Source organism: Pseudopipra pipra, chromosome 9, assembly GCF_036250125.1.
Source record: "Pseudopipra pipra isolate bDixPip1 chromosome 9, bDixPip1.hap1, whole genome shotgun sequence".
Classification (NCBI taxonomy): Eukaryota; Metazoa; Chordata; class Aves; order Passeriformes; family Pipridae; genus Pseudopipra; species Pseudopipra pipra.
In genome coordinates, this window is record NC_087557.1 from 20,988,905 (window position 1) to 21,010,785 (window position 21,881).

A 21,881-nucleotide genomic window follows, 5' to 3' on the forward strand; every position below is an offset into this window, starting at 1 on the left:
TTTTATTGATTGGTCCTTACTGGTGTACAATAACTTTCTTAAAGTAGAAACAGATTACAAACTCAAACCCAAGAGCATTCAGGCCAAATTCTGCTTTCACTTACACCAATATAAATGGAAAGGCACTTGGATAGATCACAGATTTGTGCTGGTGTAACTGAAAGCAGAATTTTGCCCTTAGTCTTTAACAACCCATTAGGGGTAAATTGCTTTTTAGCTAATGAAAATGTAGCATTTTTGTTAACAGCTTCATAATGATATACACAAGTGCTACATTGCCTCTTGATAATTGGAATATTTACTTGCCTTTTTTTCCCTTTGGTAAAACATGGACCCTGTTGTAGTTGTTCATAGGAGAATAATTAAGCCATAAAATGCAGACACCCAAAACAAAATGTAACTATAAGCAACTAAGCTCTGCTCAAAACTGGCTGAAAACAGAACTGTGAAAAATATGATAGTGTTGTGTTACCCAGGACTAAATGGGGACATGTGTTTTTACACATGATTCTTGAAAAACTCTTCTTCCACCCTCAACTAGAATTTTGTTCAGTGACAGAAAATGTGTAGTGGACCTTGAAAAGGGAACAACCACGTCAAGAGTGTGAATGTCAAGTTCTGACTTTTCCTGAACACTCATTTCTTTTGCTCCTGATTCAACCTTGACAGGTCCTACAGAGAAACAACCTTTCATTTCCCTCATAGAATAAGAAATTTTTTGGGTTTGGCCTCAAACACCTCCTGTTTGGCTCAGCAGCTCCAAATCCCTGTGCCATGAGGTTTCTAAGTGGCAATACCAGCACTGGAAGCAGCGTGTTTTATTTGCTTGGCTCTGGAGTTGAAGTTTTCCATTTTCCCTAAACCAAACCCTCTTGACTTAGTTTCAGCCAGTGTCTTACCAGAAAACACGTCCACTTAAACATACCTCATTAATACCTTCATTAATGCTTTATTAGGGCACCTTTACCTGCTCTGTCAGGGAACAGCAGGAGCTCCTGGGAGCAGCAACAAGCAGCTGAGCAGGATCTTCACCAGCCCGGCCCACATCCCACAGTAGCTGTGCCAGGCAAACAGGACAAAGGTGCTGGCCAAGTCCAATTAGGAGCCCAGATCATGAGACATCATGGTGAAAAGACAGGTCTGACATCAAACCAGGATGTTCATCTCTAGGTCAGAATCAGCACTTGCCAATAGATGAGGCAGGGCCAAGCTCAAGTCAGGAAGTGGGTCTGCAATTGATATCTGGATCAAAGAGCACCAGGACCAGGCACAACTCCAGTACAGTGGAAACAAACAACTCCACCAACCCCCCTCAGGAAGGAGCTTAAATAGTTTGTGGTCTCCTGGGTGTGGGTGGAAGCCAGAGGTGAGACTGGTCAGGGCCATTAAGGATTTTAGTGCCCTCAGAGCCCTGACAGTCTGGCAGATCCATGATATGGTCACTGCCAGGTACTGGTAAATTCCCCTAGGAATTGTGATTCAGAAGTTGTACTTTGAATATCCAAATTGTCACAAGCAGCACACAGAACTGGTGTGTGGGTCTGTTCCTGGCTGGAGCAAATCACGTCTGCTTTGTGTTACCTTGATTTCCCTACTGTCGCTGTCTTTCTTTGCTTTGGGGATTAATTCTTGCTCTGTGTTTGGAGAGTTTAGTCAAAAATTTTACCTGAAAACACTTGTTGCTTCAGTACTATAAATCACAATTTGATAATGTTTTGGAGAAAACATAACTAGTATGTTTCTGTGGAGAAAAAGAATTTCTGTTGCTTTGATTTATTGGCTATTCTGATTAACTTCTGTATGGTTGTGCAGGTTTATCTGAGCTCCAGTATCCACAGCAGAGTCAAACCCCGTGTTTGGCCTTTAGACTAAGTACAACTCGTAGACCATGACTGTGTGGAACACCTCTTCCAGGTATTTAAGGAATGTAGGATTTAAGTGAAATACATACATTTGTCTGTATATCCATAGGACTGGGTGAGTGTGTTGCATTAACTACACTAAAAGCAGTTTTTAAGCAACTATTTAACACTCCCCTCTGGCAGTAGAACTGATGTTCAGGCATTGAGGATGCCTTGCACTTGTTTCCATGAGGTTTTGATCTTTGTGAGTTTGGCTTTCTCTTTGTTGCTGCATTATTAGGGATGGAGACAGATAACTCAAAAAGCAATGTTGTGCATTGCTCAAAATCTGCTTATTAGGTTCAAGTCAAACATTTCTGCTTTTTACTGTATTTACAAAAGCAGCAGTAATAAATATTGACAAAGCTAAATAGTCTCTGGGAAGGAGCAGCATTGAATTGCTATGCAAACATGCTTTAAAAATTACCTACAGACAATACTGCTGTATTAAAATAATAATCCAAATGAGAGTACTTGCTTGAATACTACTTGTTTTGCTTCCCTTCCCATCCAGGAATAATGATGGATCTTGTGCTAGTTTTGAATGAAAATATCAATTGGGGAGTGGATTTACATAATAAAATTAATAGAGCATGGAAAGCTTTCAGCATTGCTTTCTGATTCTCCTCTGTGTGTCACAGAAGTTATATTTAAAAAGACAGATGATTTCAAGTTTGTTTGGGGAAACAAATCCTCTGGGCTGTGTGTATGAGATCTTTACATGTGACAGCTGGCCCAGCTCACAGAACACTCAGGTTCCTCTTCTGTTCCTATAAAGAAAATCTGTAATTGTGCAAAGTGCCACATGTGGGGCAGAATGTCATCATTTGTGCATGTTTTCATATTTATTGGCCTGCTTGTCTCCATGTAGAGATGCCCTCCTCAGTTATGCTGTCTGAAGTGCACTCACCAAAGAGGGGATGGAATCAGACAGCTACTATCCAGTCCAACCCCACTTCTTTGCGCTTACAAGTGGAAAATTTCGCAGGAAAGTCACTCCCTATCTTTACACCATAATTAACCACTGGTTAATCATTACATAAGTATCTGTACCTGGGCTTTCTGTTACAGTAGAGTGACAGGAGAGAAGGATCAGGGGAGAAGGGGAAGGAGAAGAGTGGTTTCAACATCCAAGTTGCTGTTTTGTCACACATAAACCCCTTCATTTATGCTCCCCTGAATCTTGGCCCTCCTGCTGGAGAAAGCTCTAAAAGTGATGTCTGGTCCTGCAGCCAAAATCTGTCTGTGATGCTGCCTTTTTTTGGATTAGTGTTGAGCTGCTGTCCATGACCTGCTTCTGCCTCTCCAGGTGGGGATATAAGGTGAGCTTTCTGCACCCTTTGAGACTGAGCCTCTCAGGTTGGCAGTCAGTTCACTGGCTGCTTTGTGAACCCTGTTTATGGCTTCCAAAAATTCAGTTTGAGCTAAGACCAAAGAGGAATGTACTTATTTTGAGGTAGGGACAAGTTTCCAATTAGCTACTAATGGAAACTTCATGGTGCCCTAAGGGTGATGAATAAATGAAGGTTCAAGTTAAAAAATAGATGTTTCAGGGTCGGTAGAAGAGTGAAAAAGTAGTTTCCCAGATCTCACTTTTTTGTCATAAATCACAGGCAATTTTTGGTTGGCTTTCATTGCTTCCAATCATGTCAACAAGGACCTACTTAATACTCAAATCTGTTTTGTTATTTTTACATATAAATTCCATTTCATAACAGCAATAATACTTTCCAGGCAGCTCATTTGAAGATGATTGCTCTACTTCATAGGTAGTAAAACTCACTGTGTCTCATTATACAGCTCAAGGTGTGTGAAGCAGACAATTGCCTATAAACATGCTGCCTGATGGGTGTTAATGCTGCATTATATTTACTGTTTTCTTTTCATGGCTTCAGGTGGCATGACAAACCTTTTCCCCAGGAATGAAATTTGGAAAATCTTTCACTTTTTCTTGGCAGAGCATCCCTCCTAGTCTGGCAGTTAATGTGCCTCAGATATTCTTTAAAAATTGAAGGGAATATCCTCATCTTCACACTTCGGCTGGAGGTTTTACAGTGTAAGAAAAATGTCTGATTTGTTGTTTCTGTGAGCGAGAGTGTCTTTGCAGAACTGTAAAATTTATGCCAAAGCGTTTTAACTTGTGTGTTTAAATTAGGCACCAAACTCTGCTCAATTTCCCAAATAATGTCCCAGTTTATATCAGCACTTAAGTACGTGCTGAAGTGTTTTCTTAAAAAGACAAAGTGCAGTTGTTCAGAAATGAGATGATTATTGAAGTTCTTTAGCTCAGCCCCCCAGAGATGCTCATTTTGAAAAGAGTCCCCTGCTCATGTGGCTGGATTTGGAATTAGATGTCTGCATAAAGACATTTTGGCCATTGTGTTTTCAGTGCTTACCAGTGACAGTTTTAATTATTATAATTATTAATACAAAACCCTCAAATCCTTCACTGCTTCTTCCCACTCTGCAGCCTTCCTCAAGAGGTTCAGTGTGTTTGTACTTATTTGGAAATGGAAGAGTTACCCCAGTAGCTGAAAATCAAAACCCTCATACATTTTATTCCTCTTTAGAGGGTCCACCTGGTTCTGCCTGGCTATTGTGACCATAAAATTAGTAATAAGAATACAAATATTGCTGGCCAGCTCTTTTGACCTTTTGTAACACAGAACATTTAACAAAGATTTAAGCAAACTGAGGCAGACTGTTACGTGTGAGGTTCATATAATGACAGACTTCCAGTGGTTCTGACATTTTGTGGTTGGAGTCTTCCAACCAGGATGCAGGTACTGTCACACAGAACAGGGTGTAACCCTGAGATACCCTCTGAGCGGGAATGTCAGGCTTTTACATCACTTGTACTTTTGTATCTCACATTTTGTAGCCGTAATATGACAATTGGTTTTAATGGAGTGCTGTGTTCCTTGGGCAAACAGGGCTAGGAAGGATGTCCCAGTCCCTGAGCCCTGCCTGTTGCTGACTTTGGCAAGCACGTGCTACAATCCCATTCACAAATAGTTGTGTTGTCTTGCCTCCACTGCAGTTATTCCAGAATCTTGGTCTTCTCATTATTAGAAACCACCCACCGAACTTCCTCATTCTGCTGGGGCTGATTTATACCAATAGTTTTGTGGCTGCCCTTTCATTTCATTCTTGCTGTTAGTGCCCTTTTGCTTCATGCTTCTTCCTTCAGGTGTTTTTTCTTCCTGAGGTATTTAGGAAAAGCATTTCTATCCCTTTCACTGTTTTATGAAGCGCTTTTGGATCCTTCCCCTTAACAAGTCTCTCCAACCTGTCTCCCTCTCTCCTCAGCTCTGATCTATAGGTTCCTGAGCCACCTCTTATCCCTTCTTTTCATCTGATCCTTTCCAGCAGAACTTTTCTCTGAGACGAATCATATAATCTAAACCTCATCTGGTCACTTTCTACTGAAGCTTAAATAATTGAAATATCAATAACATAGCATTTAAAATCTATTCTGCTTAATCTCCCAGAGTGGTGTGTTGGCAGATTGTGAATGTCACACTACTGATGAGCAAAGGACTTGGATAACTATGAGCTTCTAATCAAGAAATTAATCTAAAATTGTATATCTGCGTAAGAACTGCTGGCACAGGAGGCTGAAGTGCTCACTAAAAGCAGTTGGGCCTAAAGTGATTACTAAAGTAATTCAGGGCGTCTGAGACTCTACAGACTGGAGGTGTCTGCAGTGATTCAGCCCTCCTAAGTCTGTTTGATCCTTCCCTGCTGCAGTGCTCCCCAACAGAGGCAGTGTTGTGCTCTAGTTTGTGCTCTCTGAGCTGCAGGGAGACCCAGGAATTGGCTCACTGGCTGAAAATTGTCCCTTTGGATTGGGCTGTCAATGTGCTCTCACATGTACATGGTCTTGATGAATCTTCAAGGGAACAAGTCTTAAAGCCACGGATTTCACACTTTCAGAATTAGTCTCAGTGTATCTGCAGCTTTAGACGGACACCACTCTCAGTTGCACTTGGACTATATTATCAGGACTTGAAGCTGTAAAACTGTTAGATTCCACCCAGACACTCAGTAATGCTATTCCAGGATTTTACAGTTTATCCTAGTGATTTGAATAATGAGCAGGATAACAGTTTATTCTAAACATTTGAACTGCACATCAGCGTGGTAACTGGGAATTTTTAATAATGCTGTGAGCTTACACATTGCATTTCAAAGAGACTTACAGACAGTGGGTAATTAATAACCTGATGCCACTGATCTGTCTATAAACTTGCGTTCCTCTCACACATCTTCGTTCTTATAAGTGCAGTTGTGATGGCTGAGATCTAAAGCACAGCTTTGCACATCTTGGTGTCTCTGTGGGTAAATAGAAGACTTTGGCTATGGTCTTATGAGAGCTGGAGCAAGACACCCAAGCTTCCAGTCATTATTCTTTCTCTGGCCACCAAAATGTTCCTTAGTAGTTTAGGTTTTGTGTTAGTTTAGTAGTTTATTTATTTCCTGCAGACTGTAGAGGGACAGGCTCCTGCTAGAGGAACCTACAAACCCCTTCACAGGATGGTGAAGTTCCTACTTGGCAACTGAATGTCCAAAGGCCCAAATACAGATGATGAACCTTCCTTCTGTGCAAGTGGTTTTCAGCACAGACCTTTTGGCATCCTGAAGAGTATCCTGAAACCAGGCTGCTGCCTTTTCCTGCCTTTTCTGCAGCAGGACATGCCTAGGGCAGAGGTGAGTCTGTTCCAGAGCAGAGGATTCTCTCAGTTGTTCCTGCTCCAGGGCTGGGTCACACAGACCTGCTGAGAAGTGGGAGGGTGATACTGGGGTGAGGGGTGTCCATTATGTAATACAAGTTTACTACAGTCTAGTATAGACTAAATTTTGGGGTCCACAGTAAGGAGGGGCACTGCCAGAGACAGAAGGACACAAATGGATGTTGGTAGAAAAGTACCTTATTCCAGTGTCAGGATCTTTCCAGGATTTGTCAGTGAGGTGAGAATAGGCTCAGTCATAGAATATAGTCAGTCACCATAGAATCCCAGAATGGTTTGAGTTGGAAGGGACCTTAAAGACCAACTTGTTCCAACCATCTGCCATGGGCAGGGATACCTTCCATCAGACCAGGTTGCTCCAAACCCCATGCAACCCTTCCAGGGATGGGGCATCCACAGCTTCTCTGGGCAACCTGTGCCAGGGCCTCACCAGCCTCATGGGGAGGAATTTTTTCCCTGTATCTGATCTAACCCTGCCTTCTGTCAGTTTAAACATTTGAATGAAGAATCTCTCCTGACACTCAGGAGTTACTGGAATCAACAGTTTGTAGTCAAAGGATCAGAGATTCAGGCCTAGTATTTAAATAGGTTATTATTTTCTCAGTTGTGTCAGGATTTCCATATCAGAGGTTAAATCCTGCCAGTTTAGCTCATAGGCTTCCTCATGACCTAAATGTGGGTTATCCTTTCCATGCTTAAAGATTTACCTTACTGGACTGAATACTCTGTACAGGTATTTGGTATATAATATGCACGTTTAAAGATAAGTAATCTACTAAAGGTCACACAGGACAACTGTGGAAGAGTGAGAAATAGTAACCTGGAATCTTTGCTTGGCAGCAAGATTCAGCTTAACCTGTTCCATAAAATATTGTAAATGAGTAAACCAATGTCAATGAAAAAGCATTCTAAACCACAGGTTAAATGTGTAGTTTGCAGGTACTTTTGACTATCATAGATGGGATTAAAACAACCTTAAAAAATGTTAGAAAATACCTTTGCACACTTGATTTCTTAAGTGCAGAAGGAAGTGTCCTTCTTGCAGCCTCGTGTTTTTTCATCTGATTATTGCTAATGCAAATTGCCAGTGGGGAATGCATAAATCTGCACTGCAGTGCTTGAAGTTGGTGCAAACACTAATTTTTTTTGCAAATATATCTCTCAATTCCAGCTCTGTAATGCAAAATGCTACTTTCTTACTGAAAGACCTGATAGACTTTGGGTTGGCACAGATGGAAGATAAAAATATTATTCCTTAAAAATTGTACAACCATTTTTGATTTTGGTAGGTTCTCTCTGAGTGTGTAGAACAGCAGAATTTAATCTCTGCACATGGTCTGGGAAGTTGTACTTGGAGAGAAAGTTTCACTCCTGATCAGAGAGAGTAAAGAAAAAACACTCAGTGAAAACATTTAATAATGGTTCATTTTCCCCCTCTCTTGTAAGAGGAGACAATTAGAAAAGAACATAATGTGGGGGGAGGGAAAACAAAACAAAGCTATAGAATTATTGAGCTGAACAATATCCTCTCTTACATTTCAGAGGGAGGATTGGAGAGAAGTTGACATTTTAATATTTTCTAAATTACTCTGCAACATGTTTTCTGATGGATCTAATCTGGTGCCTCTTCCACATTGATGTTTCATCCAAGAATGTTCGGGCAAATGCGTTATTAAGCTGGTAATTCGGTTTTAGCAAGTTTTATATTTCAGTAAATTAAAAAAAAAAAAAACCAGGCTAATTTCCTAAGAGTTAAAGGAATAGGGCTCATTATTCCCCATGCAGAGAGGTAAATTGTTAACTAGCAAAACTCTGTCTTGGTTTTCATCCTACAGCTCAATATTGAGTGTTGGCTACACTAAAAGATGCAGGAGGGAGACTGGGTGCTCAGGCAGGAGATTGATGAGAAGAGCTTTTTGATTGTGGGGTTAACATTCCTATGCTCCTGATATCTCCAGTAGTGACTCTCAGTTGTTGTGGCCACCAATAACAAATGAAGTAAAATGGTTTGTGTCACCTGTTGTTGGTATTTCTCAGTAACTAATGAAACCTCCAGCTCTGCAGGTTTCCTCTGGAATTCTTACTTTCCAACATGTGAGCCTTGTTTTCTGGGCCACTTTGACAAAACTCTGGTTCAAACAGAAGTGAATTGCTTAAATCTTTCCCATCTCTAAAATTCAGATGACTTTGATTAAGGCAAGAACTCTCTCCTCAAGAGTAACTAATCCATCAGTGCTCCTCCCCTCATTCATTGCAATAGTACCCTCAGGTGACCTTCAGCATTGCCCATCTGGTTGTCTCTTGGCCAGCAGCATTTACAATATTTCTGATACTAGCAGCAAATTCTGTAATCTTGAGGAGTTGTTCAAACTGTGAGCAAGCTGTGTGGCTGCTGGGAAACGTAAGGAAATGGGAATTCTGCTCATCCTGGTCGTTTCAAAGTGTTGATGAATATGACTTCAGGCCATAATGAGAGTTGGAGTCTGTTGCTTTTGATTGGAATCTAAAATAAGCTGTGTCTGGTACTATATCTACTGCCTTACTTTTTTATAACTCACAAGTTTAATATCCATTTATGGACATCCATCTACATATGCTGAGAAAATTTACTTATAAACAATAGAGGTAATTTATCATCATTACAATCTCACCAGCTTTATTTGGAATTAAGTTTTGAATCTGGGCTTAAACTCATTCAGATAATTTCTCTGCAGAAACTATCTTTGCCTCTGCTACTCACAGTTACCAACACTGCCTTTCAAGCATTGATGCAAGACATAGAAATATTCCTTTTCTTTTTCTTATTAAGTTACTTGGCACTTGACAAGCTGCTGTGACTTGGCTCTCTGGGACAGCTGGTGACACAGTCAGGTCAGGAGGGAAGTATTCTGGATCCACGGGGCATTTTACATTGACATTGGCTCATTGTGTATCAGTGGCTGGGAGCTGAATGGAGGACTGTAAAAATTGTAGGCTCTATAATAGCAGATTTAGAGTTATTAACATGCTGGCTAGGTAGAGCCTTTTAGGACATTTGTTTATCAAGGGGAATTTGAAACCCATCAGCTGACAATGGGGAAAATATATTTAAAAAATTATGAAAGACTTAAAATCAATTTGTTTTGCACCAACTTAACTTGAAAGCTAGAAAAGCTGTCCTCCTTTAATTACAGAGAGCAATTTTTCTAAGGCCTGGCCTTTCAGTGTTTACTTGATTTCACCACATTTTATGGAAGAAAGCTGGGAATTTATTAAGCATTTATTAAACAGAGTGGGACAAAGGATTTTCTCCAACATTGGACTGAGCTCAGTATCACATAACATCAGGTTTTGTGTATCCAGTCAAACACATTTACTATTACAAAGCAGTCACTCATTTAATTGCTGATGAAAGCAAACAGACAGCTCTCAGGTGTACCAGAGCACATTAGTCTTTTCCTCTGTCCATTCCCTCTTTTGTGTTTGAGCCAGACAACTTGTATGTCTTCCCTGCCTCTCATACCCTTTATTTATATTGCAGTCCTAACACTGTTAATGTGCTCAATAATTTATAAGACAGCTGACCTCAACATTAGGTGAGCTATTGAACAAACATCAGGGACTGTTACATTCAGTTTAGGCACTGCAGTCTGAAAACCCCTCTGAGTCCCTGCACTCCAGCAAGTGCACCAAGAGCACAGAGGGAAGATGCTCCTGCACAGCCTTGGCTCCCGTCCTTACCCAGCTGACAGATCCTCAAATCACAGGCTCAGGTGGGTGGATCACTATTTGTCCTTTTGTCTCCTCTTTCACTTCTGTGGCTAAAGGTAAAATCTTTGCACACAAACCCTGTTTAAGTACTCTGTTACTAAGGAAACAAACTTGTCAAGCACGGACCATGTGGGAATAATGGTGATTTATTTAGAAAAGGAAAGGTTTGTCATTTTAAGCTCACTACTACAAAATTGCTTTTTGATTATCTTCAAGCTTATTGCATTGTCTTGTCACAATAAACTATGGGAACAAGTGGAAAGGTTAATAATTGTGGGCTTTGTTCTTGTCAGTTACTCTGAAAAGATCTTACAAGAGACCTGCACCCTGAGCTCAAAGGGAACAAATCTCAACAGGGCTGGAGCAGGATCCTGGAGTCCTTTTCTTGGGTTGTTTTTATTATCTATTTATTCCCTGTCTGCCTCCAAAGGCGGCGTGGCTGAGATGTGCAGGTTTGCAGGCTGGTACAGGGATGGACTCTGTGACACACTGCTAAGGGCAGGAAAGGCTGTTTACACAGCTTTTCCAGAGTGGGGGAAGAAGAAGGATCAGAGCAGAACAGAGGAAAGTCCAGATCTGAGAGTGCTTTGTAAGGTCTAAATTGCAACACATTTTCTGAGCCACGTCACTGAAGGTTCCTTGTTTGTTAGGAAACATCAAGGTTTATTTTATTTAGGTCTGATAACCAGATAAAAACCATTCTAAATAACTTCAGTGTGCTTTGAGCCAGGTCTAATGTGCTTTTTGTCAGGAAAATTTAATATTAAATTAAGAACTTTTTTTCTGGAGAGGGTGGATCACTTTCCTGCATGTTCACCAGGAAGTTCTGTTCCACTGTGAGCTGCCTGATAATCTTTACATTGTTAATTATTTGAGGAAGAATAGAGCAAGAGGTTCAAGTTGTTGTTGAGTTTAGGGGTACTTTAAGGAATGATTGACATCAACAAGTCACCCGAAAGGCTTCTGTATTTTCACAATAATGCAGAAATTTAGCATAATGGAAAGCTGGCAGTTTATTAGAGCATAGTTGGTTTTAGGGTGAAGTTTTGAGGAGAAACACAAAACTGTTAGTATAGAATACTTTTGAAAATGAATAGATTTTGGGTTTTTTAGTGTGAAATTATGACTCCTTTTGGTGCTTTTATCGAAGTAAGAATATTTGAAATCTAAATGAAATGTCTCTCAGGGCTGAGAGGGAATTTATTCTCTTATGTAACTCACATCTTGACTTTCTACTGTTATCTGGAACACTAAAAAATGTTGAAGTATTTCCCAACAGAGGGAAATTCTTTCCTACATACTTCTTGGAGATCTTGCCACTTTCTCTCAATATCAGCAGTCTTTCCTGCTTTCCAGAAAACCCTGAAGGCTGACTGGAAAAGGAAGAAATCCCTGCTAGTATCCATCTACTGTCTTTTCCCATGTGAAATTACTTGCCTCACATTTTGCTAGAAAATGAATAATACAGTAGTAAAGGATGCAGCATAAAGTATTTATGGCAAATTAAAACTCATCTCCAGGACAATTTGGATAATGGGGACATGGCCACACCTGTTCAGCTCTTTAGTGGAGTGAATGTGTGAGGAATTATTTATCAGTGGAAGTTATTTTCCTTAGCTACAAGTATGAATGAAGAATAAATTAGTCACACCGTAACAGGAGTTTTACGTGTCAGTTATGACCAATTTTGAGTTATTTGCTGCATAATATTCAGGTTGGGTAATGCTTGTACTTAATGAGTGGGTTCATGCCCTTGGATTGTGGAAGTCACATGGAGGAATTAAGTTAAAGTTGAGTGATTGGATGCACTGAGATTTGGGCAGTAGTTTTTATGCAATGGCAATGTCAGACACAGGCATATCTTTATTTATAATTTGGGAAGGACTAGAATTATTCTAGGATGTTCTGTAGTGTATCATTTGCCCTGTTCTGCAGCCATTTTTACCTACTCTTCAGGATACAGATTTCTGAAGAAGAGCTTAAAGATACAATAATTTTACTCAATCTTTTGAACATTTTTATGTCTCTGCTCTGACACCAGACTTCAGATTAAAGCTCCTGAGCAATGGGCTTTTTTGCTACTTTGGAACTGGTGTTCTGAAAGCTGGGACCAGATGAATAGCTGAATTTTCAGGTTTACCCCAAACAGAAGAAAGGAAAAATGCACTAAAACCAGTTATTGTGTTAGCCAAGTGTTTTACTTTTTTTTAAACTGAAACATAGATAAATTTTTTCGTGAAACTCCACTTTGTGGAGTGAGTCTGTGTCTCCTGTTGCTTCACACTGCAGCTGAATACCAATAAACTTCTGATTTATTGACAGTTGATCACAGTGCTAAGAGACTGTTGTGCTACCAAAGCTCTTCCAAGTGCTGCAGCCTTCATCTCTGGCATACACTCCCATTGGAACACTTTTCCAAAGGCCTCTTCTCTACAAATACAGGGACAAGATCCATTCTTTTCTCTCCACGACTGGCTAAAATAATTCTCCTGGGACTGGGAAGAGGTTTCCAGAAATGTTCCTGTTAGAAGAAGATTTTTTTGTCAGTGCTTCTGCTTCCCTTCTGGAAAAAATGCCTTCTTTCCATTTTTTCCCATTTCCAAGGATGTATGTCTGACTTTTCTTCACAGTCATGGGCAAACAACAAAATCACTCTTTATCAGACTTATGGTCAGGCCTGAATGTTTGATTTGTTTGAACTGTGGCCATTCAATTCTAACCAAAGACATGTTTGCCCCATATTCTATCTACAGGTGGCTACATCTTCCAGAGGAAAGTCCCTTGGCCACGCTCCCAGAGCCTGGGAAGAACAGCTGAGCTGCAGTATCAGCTTCCTTTTAAGGAGAATTTCTAAGCAAAAGGCACTGTTAGATGATACCAACAAATTATTAAGTTATTTTTGTGGGTTTGTTTATTCTAAAGGCCTTAGAATATATTTTCATTTGGTGTATAGATGTTAAACACACTGTGGTGATCAAATGCTAAATCTTGTAACGTTGCTTTAAAATGCACTGACAGAGGTGATGATGAGGAATAAAGAAGATTTCACTGTCATGCTTGTGAGCCACACTATAAAAGCAGCTTGCTGCTATCAGTCTGCTTGCCCTGCAGCCTGCTCAATCAATACTTGTAAAAATATCTTTTCCCAAGGGATGAGCACAAGGCACTACCCTGTTCACTGCTGGAAGTAGTGCCAGTGAGCCAGGGCAGCACAGCAAGGACAGTGGCCTCCAGAAAAAGTCACCAAGGCAGAGACTTTGGAACCATTTGTAGATTTTCACCACAGAAATAGTATTTTGCACTTCCCCATGTCCTGTGTTCCAAGCACAGCAGCCACTCTCATTGAAAGCCAGAGCACATTTCAATAAAAGAACACACTAAAAAGGATTAATGTTCCTCACTTTGATGGAGGAAGAAACTCCTATTTCTAATCTTCGTTTTGTGACAGCGCAATTGATTTCTTCCCTGTGTGGTTTGGGGCTGGCATCGCTCCCAAATCCATGTGTGTTGCCTACAGCTCCCACTGCTCTAATCTCCTCAGGTTCCTTTGCAGCCTGATTAGGTCCTGCTGTGTGTGTGTCAGACCTCCTCAGCAGAGCTGTCACCTGTGCATTTGATCACAGCTGAATTCCAACTGTAAGAAACACCCAACAAAGTCATGTCATGTAGGGAACGGGGTTGTTTGGCTTCCTGTTGCTATAGCTACACTGTCTAAAAAAGCCTTGGGAAACCCTGGCTGGAGTTTAGCAGGATGTGACATTGCTTAAAAGAGACTTCATTGAAAGGATAAAAGTAGATCTGTGAGCCCTGAGTGATCCCATCAGCTCAAAGGGGCAAGTGTCCAAGTCTGGGAATCCTGTAGTTTCCCATTTTTCTTCTTCATTTCTACGTTGAATTCATTATGCAGCAAAGAGCATAAGGAAAGGGCAACATTTTCTACTGATAATTTCCTGCCTTATCATGGAATCACAGAATGGTTTGGGTTGGGAGGGACCTTGAAGATCATTCCACTCCCCCTGCCATGGGCAGGGACACTTCTACACCTTCTCCTAGAACAGGTTGCTCAAAGCCTCGTCCAACCTGGCCAAGCATATCTTTAGTGCTGGACCAAGGACATGTGCTGTCTTCAGACTTGTCATTAAGGTCTTCTTTCACCTTTTGGAATTCCCTCTGGAGTCAGTGGAAGGAAACACACAGCTCCATAGAACGATCCATCTCACTTATTTTAAGACTGTTCTACTTGGTTTTTTGAACTCCCCTCTTCAATAAATATAGTGAGAGCCTGGGCAACTGATTTAGGCTTGCTGCCCTGCAGAAGTTAGACTAAAATATGAGGTGAGAGAATCCCCCTCCCCAAGGTGCCCCTGCTACCTGCCCCAAGCTGTCGGGTGCCTGCCTTGCTCAGAGGGGCAGTGTGGCTGCACCACCCTGCTTTCAGCTCCTCTGACAGCAGGAACACTGTTTGCACTTCGTCTATTCAGCTTAAATAGTCAAGGATTAGTTTTTCTTCTCAAATCTGACATTTCCGTTCCTTGTTCTTGCAGTACAGCTTTGTGCTTGAACCTTGTGCCTTTTTAGAAGCTGATTTAACACTACACTATGTGTAAAATCACAGAAATACAGTTGGATGCAACGTTTACCCTGCACCAAGACCAACTCTACCTATAGAATTTACAGATGCTATCAGGGTTAGAATATGATCACTGCTCAGAGTCTTGAATAACACAGCCATACAAAAGCTTCGGGACTGAATTCCCATGGGAGGCTGGCTGGGAACTCAGCTGGGATGGGTAGGAACTATAGCTTACTTTCTTTAAAAATATATGTTCTTTTCAAATTTTTCTGGTTTTCAGAGACATAAATGACTTTCAAGCCTTTCTAACATTAAAATTATTACCTGAAGACCAGAAACGATTTACTGAAGAATAAAAAAAGTCCATGTTCATGACATGAGCTTCTGTAAATATCTTAGATGTAATTTCATAAAGGTAAATGGCATCATTTCAATTTTGCTCTGCTCAAGTGGCAGTAGGCCCAGCAGAGTGAACAAAAGGCAGGAGGTAGGATGTCTTAGAAATAAATCCAATTAAATTTCTGTATGTGAATTGATTGTATTTTATTTACCCAGACATAAACCGGATTCTAGATAATCAAAGCTTTGGCTCGTTGCACTATATTCGATTATCCTCAACAAGTTGTTTTGTGGGAGCTGTACAGGAGCTGATTCTGTAATCCAGTTTGCTGTTCCTCCCAAGCCAAGCTTGAGTCAATAGAAAAAGTTTGATGTAGCTGAATTTGTCCTACAGCTCAACACTGTGACTGGGGATACCAGGGAACTTCAGAAGCACAAAAAGTCCATGTTGGGAAGCCTCTTAGGTTTCAATGATCAGTAGCTTTGATATCTAATATTTTTAAATAGATGTAGCAAACATTCTTGGGAAGCCTCTTAGGTTTCAATGATCAGTAGCTTTGATATCTAATATTTTTAAATAGATGTAGCAAACATTCTTGGGGGGGATGTGAGAAACACTAAGATGAAGTTCTGGGCTTTGCTGTTGCTTTCTTTCCCTTACTAATTTAATACTTTGCATTAATAGACTTGTTTTAGGTAAGAGAGTTACCTTGGAGCTGAAATCAGAACCTTATTTGGGTTCTAAAATAATTTTGTGGTGGGGGGAGGGATGGAGAGCAGGGGGGAGAAGGGATGGCAAGACTGGAAATGGAGCAGTCCTGGTATTGAGTTCTAAATCATATGTGATGGTTGGAATGGACAGATCATAAAGATCGTAATTTCCAGATGGGTTCATAGGATGTCTTTTGTGATGACTCAGCTGATTAACAGATCACCCAGATTGATACCAATCTGACTGCTATTTCATGAATAATTTTCCTGAGATTTTTAACCCTTGTGCTGCTGAAGGTCAGTCTTGGTTTTAATGTAACTTAGAGTGCAAAAAATCTTGAAACAGCTGTTACCTACTTCCTAAGCCTCACAGTTTTTTTTTCTAATCTCCTCTGTCTCTCCTTGCCTAAAATATTCACCTATTCTAAGTAGTACCATTTTTCTTGGAAAATACACGGGGCATTCTCATTTTGGAACTGAACCCTTTTAATGTTATTTTAATGTCTTCCCTATATTTCTTCGAGCATCGAGCAAAAGTCCTTCACCATTTGTGACAAAGCAGCTTTCCCTGGGTGATGAGTGGAGTCAGCACATAAATAAACACAACAGGCTCATTAGTGGGTGTTGTCAACTGTCAGCAATGGCTGAGAGTTGCAGCTTTGGATATAATAACCTGCTTTATTCAGCAAGGGTAAGTTAGGATGCAAAGGCTATTCCCTGGGCTGCTCAAAAAGTGCCAGGACATCTTTAGCTTCCAGCTGGAAGAACCACCAGAGAGTAGCAGGAGGAATCTCAGTTTAAACACCTCATTTGAAGGTCAGAACCTCTAACAGTGTAGCAGAAGTACATTGCAGTGTCAGCATTGGTTATGAGCCCAGAGCCTAATGTAGGGCTCAAAACCATGACCTTCTACACCAGAGGCAAGAATGTTACCAACTGAGCCCATCTGACATTAATTAAACCCTCATTAAAAAGGAGGGCTCTTTTCCTGGGTTGAAATGTGATTTCCTCTGCAAGGTTTGGTCATGCATATTTTATTACGAATTTTAGCATGTGGACTATAGACCCTGTTCTGATCTTTTGGAATCACTGTCTGTGGCATATGTTTCATGCAGATGGGAAACAAAAAGAGAGAAAAATATCCATATTCATTTGTTCTAGTGTGTAGTATAGGTGGCTGTGGAATGACATTCAGGAGCAGCTGAAAGGGTGAAGTTTGGTGTCTATTCCCACATCCCGATGTGGGGGAATATTCCAGGTAGTACTAATGGGGCATGAACACAAATTCTGCAAGATTTAAGTTACATGTGAGGCCTCAGGATTATCCAGACGTTGAATATCACCTGGCAAGAGAATCTGGGAAAAGTCCCAAGCCCTTTTTCTTGTCCTCATGAGCTCCTCAGGGAAGCACAGTTGCTCACAGGCCTGTTTTACCTGCAGTGTAACACACTTTCTCCTTTGAACCAGCCAAGGCTTTCAGTAAGCACAGAAAGCAGCAAGGAAGAGTTCAGTGGTCCCTGTCTTCCTTTATACCATTATCTGAGTGATTTATCAGTGTTACCGAGGCTCTTTACAATCTGATGCTGCAGTGACTGGCTGTTTGCATACTTTATAGGAGCTGAGATGCCTGGACTGGTCTTAGTGTTGCCATTTATTCTGTGTTTAATACAGTTTGTCCATCAGTAAGGAAGAGGGAAGAATCCTGAAACAACTCCAGAGCCATGTAGTGCTAAAGCCCCACTAACCCTAAAGAGTTGGCACCCAATAGTTGAGAATTGCAGTGCAGGCCAACAGACCCCCTTCCCTCCTGCGTGGCACCAGGTACAGGATTTCAAGCATTTACTCAGCACTGGGACTCTGACCCAGCTGAGCCACGAGAATTCCTTCCAGCAGAGGCCAGCACTTCTTCCAACAATTTACTGCTTGGCTGGGAATAAAGCACAGCTGAGAAAGAAAGCCCTCATGCCTGTGATGCTTTGGTGTCTATGGAATACACTTGTCTGAAGTACAAAAGCCCTAAATAAATACCAAATTAAATTTCACCATATCGGATATACTCCCTTTGACAGCACTGACCTCACCAATCTTTCTGTTGCTCAGATTTTTTTTTTTTTACACGTTCCTCCTTTCTAATCACAGCTTTTCAGTCTCAGATACTTTTATATTTCCTCCCTTTTAATGACACTTTCAGTTCTTCCTTTCTAGTAGGCAACACAGAGCCTCCCAACTCAGAATATTCTGTGATTCTGTGATTCAAACCTCTGCCTCTGTCTCTTTTTCTGAGAAGACAAGACTCATCACTCAGGATTTCTTGACCCTCTAAGGAAAGAAGCTGATCTTTCTTCCTTGCTCAGTGGGAATCCCTAATGCCAAGACACACTTCACTGGGAAATCAATACAAATAAAAAGCAGTGAAATGTCTTTGTTGTGAAGCAACCTCTCTGCACTGCTCGTGAGCTCGTGCAGGGGGCACATCCCAATCTGCAGCCTAACTGAACAAGTGGCAACACCATCGATTCAGAGTCCATCTTACTTCCCATCCTCTCCTGCACATCGATTCAGCCTTATTCCCCTTCTCAGCTTGTCCCCTTTGGTCAATTGATTAATCATCAATATTACTCACCAAAGGCAGCCACAATTAAACAGACATTAGATGACTTCCCCTCGCATTTAATAACACTGAGCTCAATCCAACACCCAACGCTTTGTCTTCCTCAATATATTTTAACCAACATCCAGAAATGAAATGCTGTAAATTCAGCACCTGCTACTGGCCCCTGAGAAGGCGGATGGATGGACAGTTTGTTAAGCACTGAATTCCTCACCCTGCACCTTCATGCTGTTGACAGTTCATCTGTGAGCTGCTGTGACTGAAACATGTTTGTATCTCGGAGCAGTCCAAAGGAATCGTCTTATCATGTGAAGGAGCTGGTTCATACAGAGACAGAACTGGAACAGAGAGAGGAGAATATTCACGTGGAAACTTAAAATCTGTGGGAGTGGTGGCTGTAAACCAGTGGAATCAGCCCCTCAGCTGCTGTATCTGAACAGGGCAGCATTAGCTGGCACAGAGTCCCCAGATCACCTTGTTTCATTTGCTGGGCTTCCCCTGGACCTCTCTTATGGTGCTTCTCAAGTCTGAGCAGGATTTACTTGCTTTTCTTCCCCTGAACCCCATGAATTTCTTCAGTGGGTACTGAGCAGTTCAGCCCCAGGGTCATGTCGTGCTCTGCCAAGGGAGGCCCCATATTACATTTGCATAGAAATAAGTACAATATCTGAAGCTTTCACTTTGCACTAATACATGTGCAGATTGTAAAATGCCACTGAATTTCTACTCTCTGCTCACTGTCAAAGGGAGGTGTTTTACCTTTGCCCAGGTGTAAACAGCTATGTCAGGTGAGGGCAGTGGCAGAGGAGACCAGTTTTGTTCTCAGAGTGCATCTGAACACGTACGCCTCTGTAGATGCTGAAACGGGGCCTGTTTTACTGAAGAGAGAGTAGAATTTATCTGTTAAATGTACTCAATTTACTTGAATAAGCTCAGAGAAACAGGAAAAAAAATTATACATGTGGAGCAATAGAGAGACTTGTCATTATCCCAGGCTGGTGAAAGTTTCCTTTCTTGTACACATTCATCATCCAAAGACTCTCTGTTTTTATAAATTTCCTTCCTGGCAAGTTTTCCATCCATGGATTTCTGAGAGGGTTGAAGCCCCAGAACATATATTTAGTGCCTGCCGACAGGTCCCTAATTATGGCTTGATTAATCACAGCAGTGCCTGCACCTGTCTGTGCAAAACATCTTCATTTCTGCTTTGTGACCCGTGCAGGATCTGGGAATGTGTGGAACAATGGCTGGGAACACCCAGCTTGGTTTGCTTTCCTGCTGCCAGCTCTGTTCTGCCCTGACCAGGAGGAATTATTTCTCTTTTGTGGGAACAGGGGCTTCTTCCTTTGCTGGTGCTTCTGGAGGGGCTGGGATATACTTGAAAGCTTTTCCCAAGAGTCAAAAAGGGCTAAAACCTGGTTGCATTAACAGTTAATTTTTACACACTGTGCCTCACATCAGTGGATTCCCAGTGCCACTGACAGAAATGTTCACAGGATTTTCCCTAGGTATAGAAAAAATGCTTTTGTCTTTTGAAAGCCATTGAGTACATCAGGAAGCCTCCTAGGTCTGGAATTGCTGCAGGATTATAGGAATATGCAGAACTATGACTTTGCCTGGTATTCCTTTCTTAGCAAATGCAATAGATTTTTTCCTTTTCCTTTACTTTGGACAATTCCTAAGGAACTGCTAAGGGCAAACCAGGCTCTTTTCTGGGGTGCAAGTCAGGGTTGTTTGCACAGGACTCAGCTCAATGCCCTGAATAAGGAGAAGGAATTCATAAGGCACTTGAGGGGAATGTGAAACTCCAAACCATTTCCTACTGGGAGATACAAAGAGGACAGAGAATCCAGTGAACTGACTGTGCTAGGAAGGAACTCAAAGCAGAGGTTAGAGAATAATTTTCTCCAGAGGGTCCTTTTCTTATTTTTCAGAGGAAGACTGAAAAATGAGAGACACTTGGAAGGGATCCAGACAGAACTGAAAAAAAGTCTTTTTTATACTATTGAGATGAAAAGACCCAACTGAAACTGCCCTTAGTGAGGAATGGAAGCAAAACACATCAGCTTTCTAATGGGTTGAGACTTTGCTTTCCAATTTCACAACAAAAATCTGGAGGAAATAAATTTACTCTGTATCAAACCAAAGTAGATCTGATGTTTTTCACCCTGAAATGAAAATGTAGAAGTAAAATAGTCCAATACAAAATATGTTCTCTGATCTTGCGATGAAATGTTTTCTTTTCAATATCTTGTAAAAATAGCCAAAGAAAAGAAAGGTGGGAGGAGCTAGGGCATCTCCCTTTTTTCCTGTACTTGAGACCCAGTCTCTTCCCGCTCCAAGAAATAAAGGATTGTCAAGGCATACCTTGCCTCATGCTTGCAGTCTGCTCTTAGAAGGGCTGCCTAGTGGGGCCTTTGTTGATGCTGACCTTCCCAGGGATGGTACTGGAGCCTTCTTTTGCCTTGGGTGCACCCTAAATATGTCCCCTCCCCTTTCCCATGAAAGAATGCCATGTCCAAACAATCCTGTTTAAAGAGAAATTCAAATATACATGGAATTACTCTGAGCAACCGCAGCTCTACAGCTGGAAAAGTCTCAGTGCATCATCACCTTCATTGTGCAGGAATGAAGAACAATTCTTCCAATAAAACTCACCTCCTACCATTACATTTGCTTCCAAACAACATGGGCTCTTATACTTCAGGAAAGCATTTCTGGAGATGGTAAAAAAGTCCACCCAACTCACACTTCAAAAATAACCCAAAATTTCCTTTGTTCTTGGTTTCCTGTTTTAAACAGACAAAGGCACATTGTTACTTGGAATCTGTGAGGCACAGAGGATGTGCTCTATATAACATGAGGCATGGATGCCAGGATTGCCCCAGCTGGAAACCAAAGGAACAAAAAACAACATAGGAAAAAGGAGGTAGAGCTGTGGACACACAGCTAGAAAGTTGTTGCAGTAGAAGTCAGTGAAACAATATACAGAAGGAGCACAAGGTTCTGGCTGATGGGCTGGAGAGGAAACATCAGTGATCTTCAACAGCCTGGAGGGAAGGAGGAGGCTGGAGATGTAGAAGAGTGAGGTTGTGAAGAGGAAAAGTGCATAGCAAAGTTTGAGTTGGTTGGACTGACATAAAGGGTCAAATATTATGGAGAAGTGAGTTCACTAAATCTTATGTGAGAAGGAGGTGACAGAGGAATAAAAGGCAGTGCTGACAGTGCTGGCCTGGGAGAAAGGG

The 21,881-nt window shown here is 41.3% G+C and overlaps 1 protein-coding gene across 1 annotated transcript in view; it reads left to right on the forward strand.

Moving 5' to 3' along the window:
- Positions 1-13,456, forward strand: part of OMA1 (OMA1 zinc metallopeptidase) — a 47,427-nt gene extending 33,971 nt beyond the window's left edge. Inside the window, exon 9 of the mRNA XM_064665128.1 lies at positions 1,813-13,456. Within this exon, the coding sequence (XP_064521198.1) occupies positions 1,813-1,872 (60 nt within the window). The 3' untranslated portion in view covers positions 1,873-13,456. The remainder of the gene's footprint in view (positions 1-1,812) is intronic.
- The last annotated feature ends 8,425 nt before the right edge of the window (positions 13,457-21,881 follow it).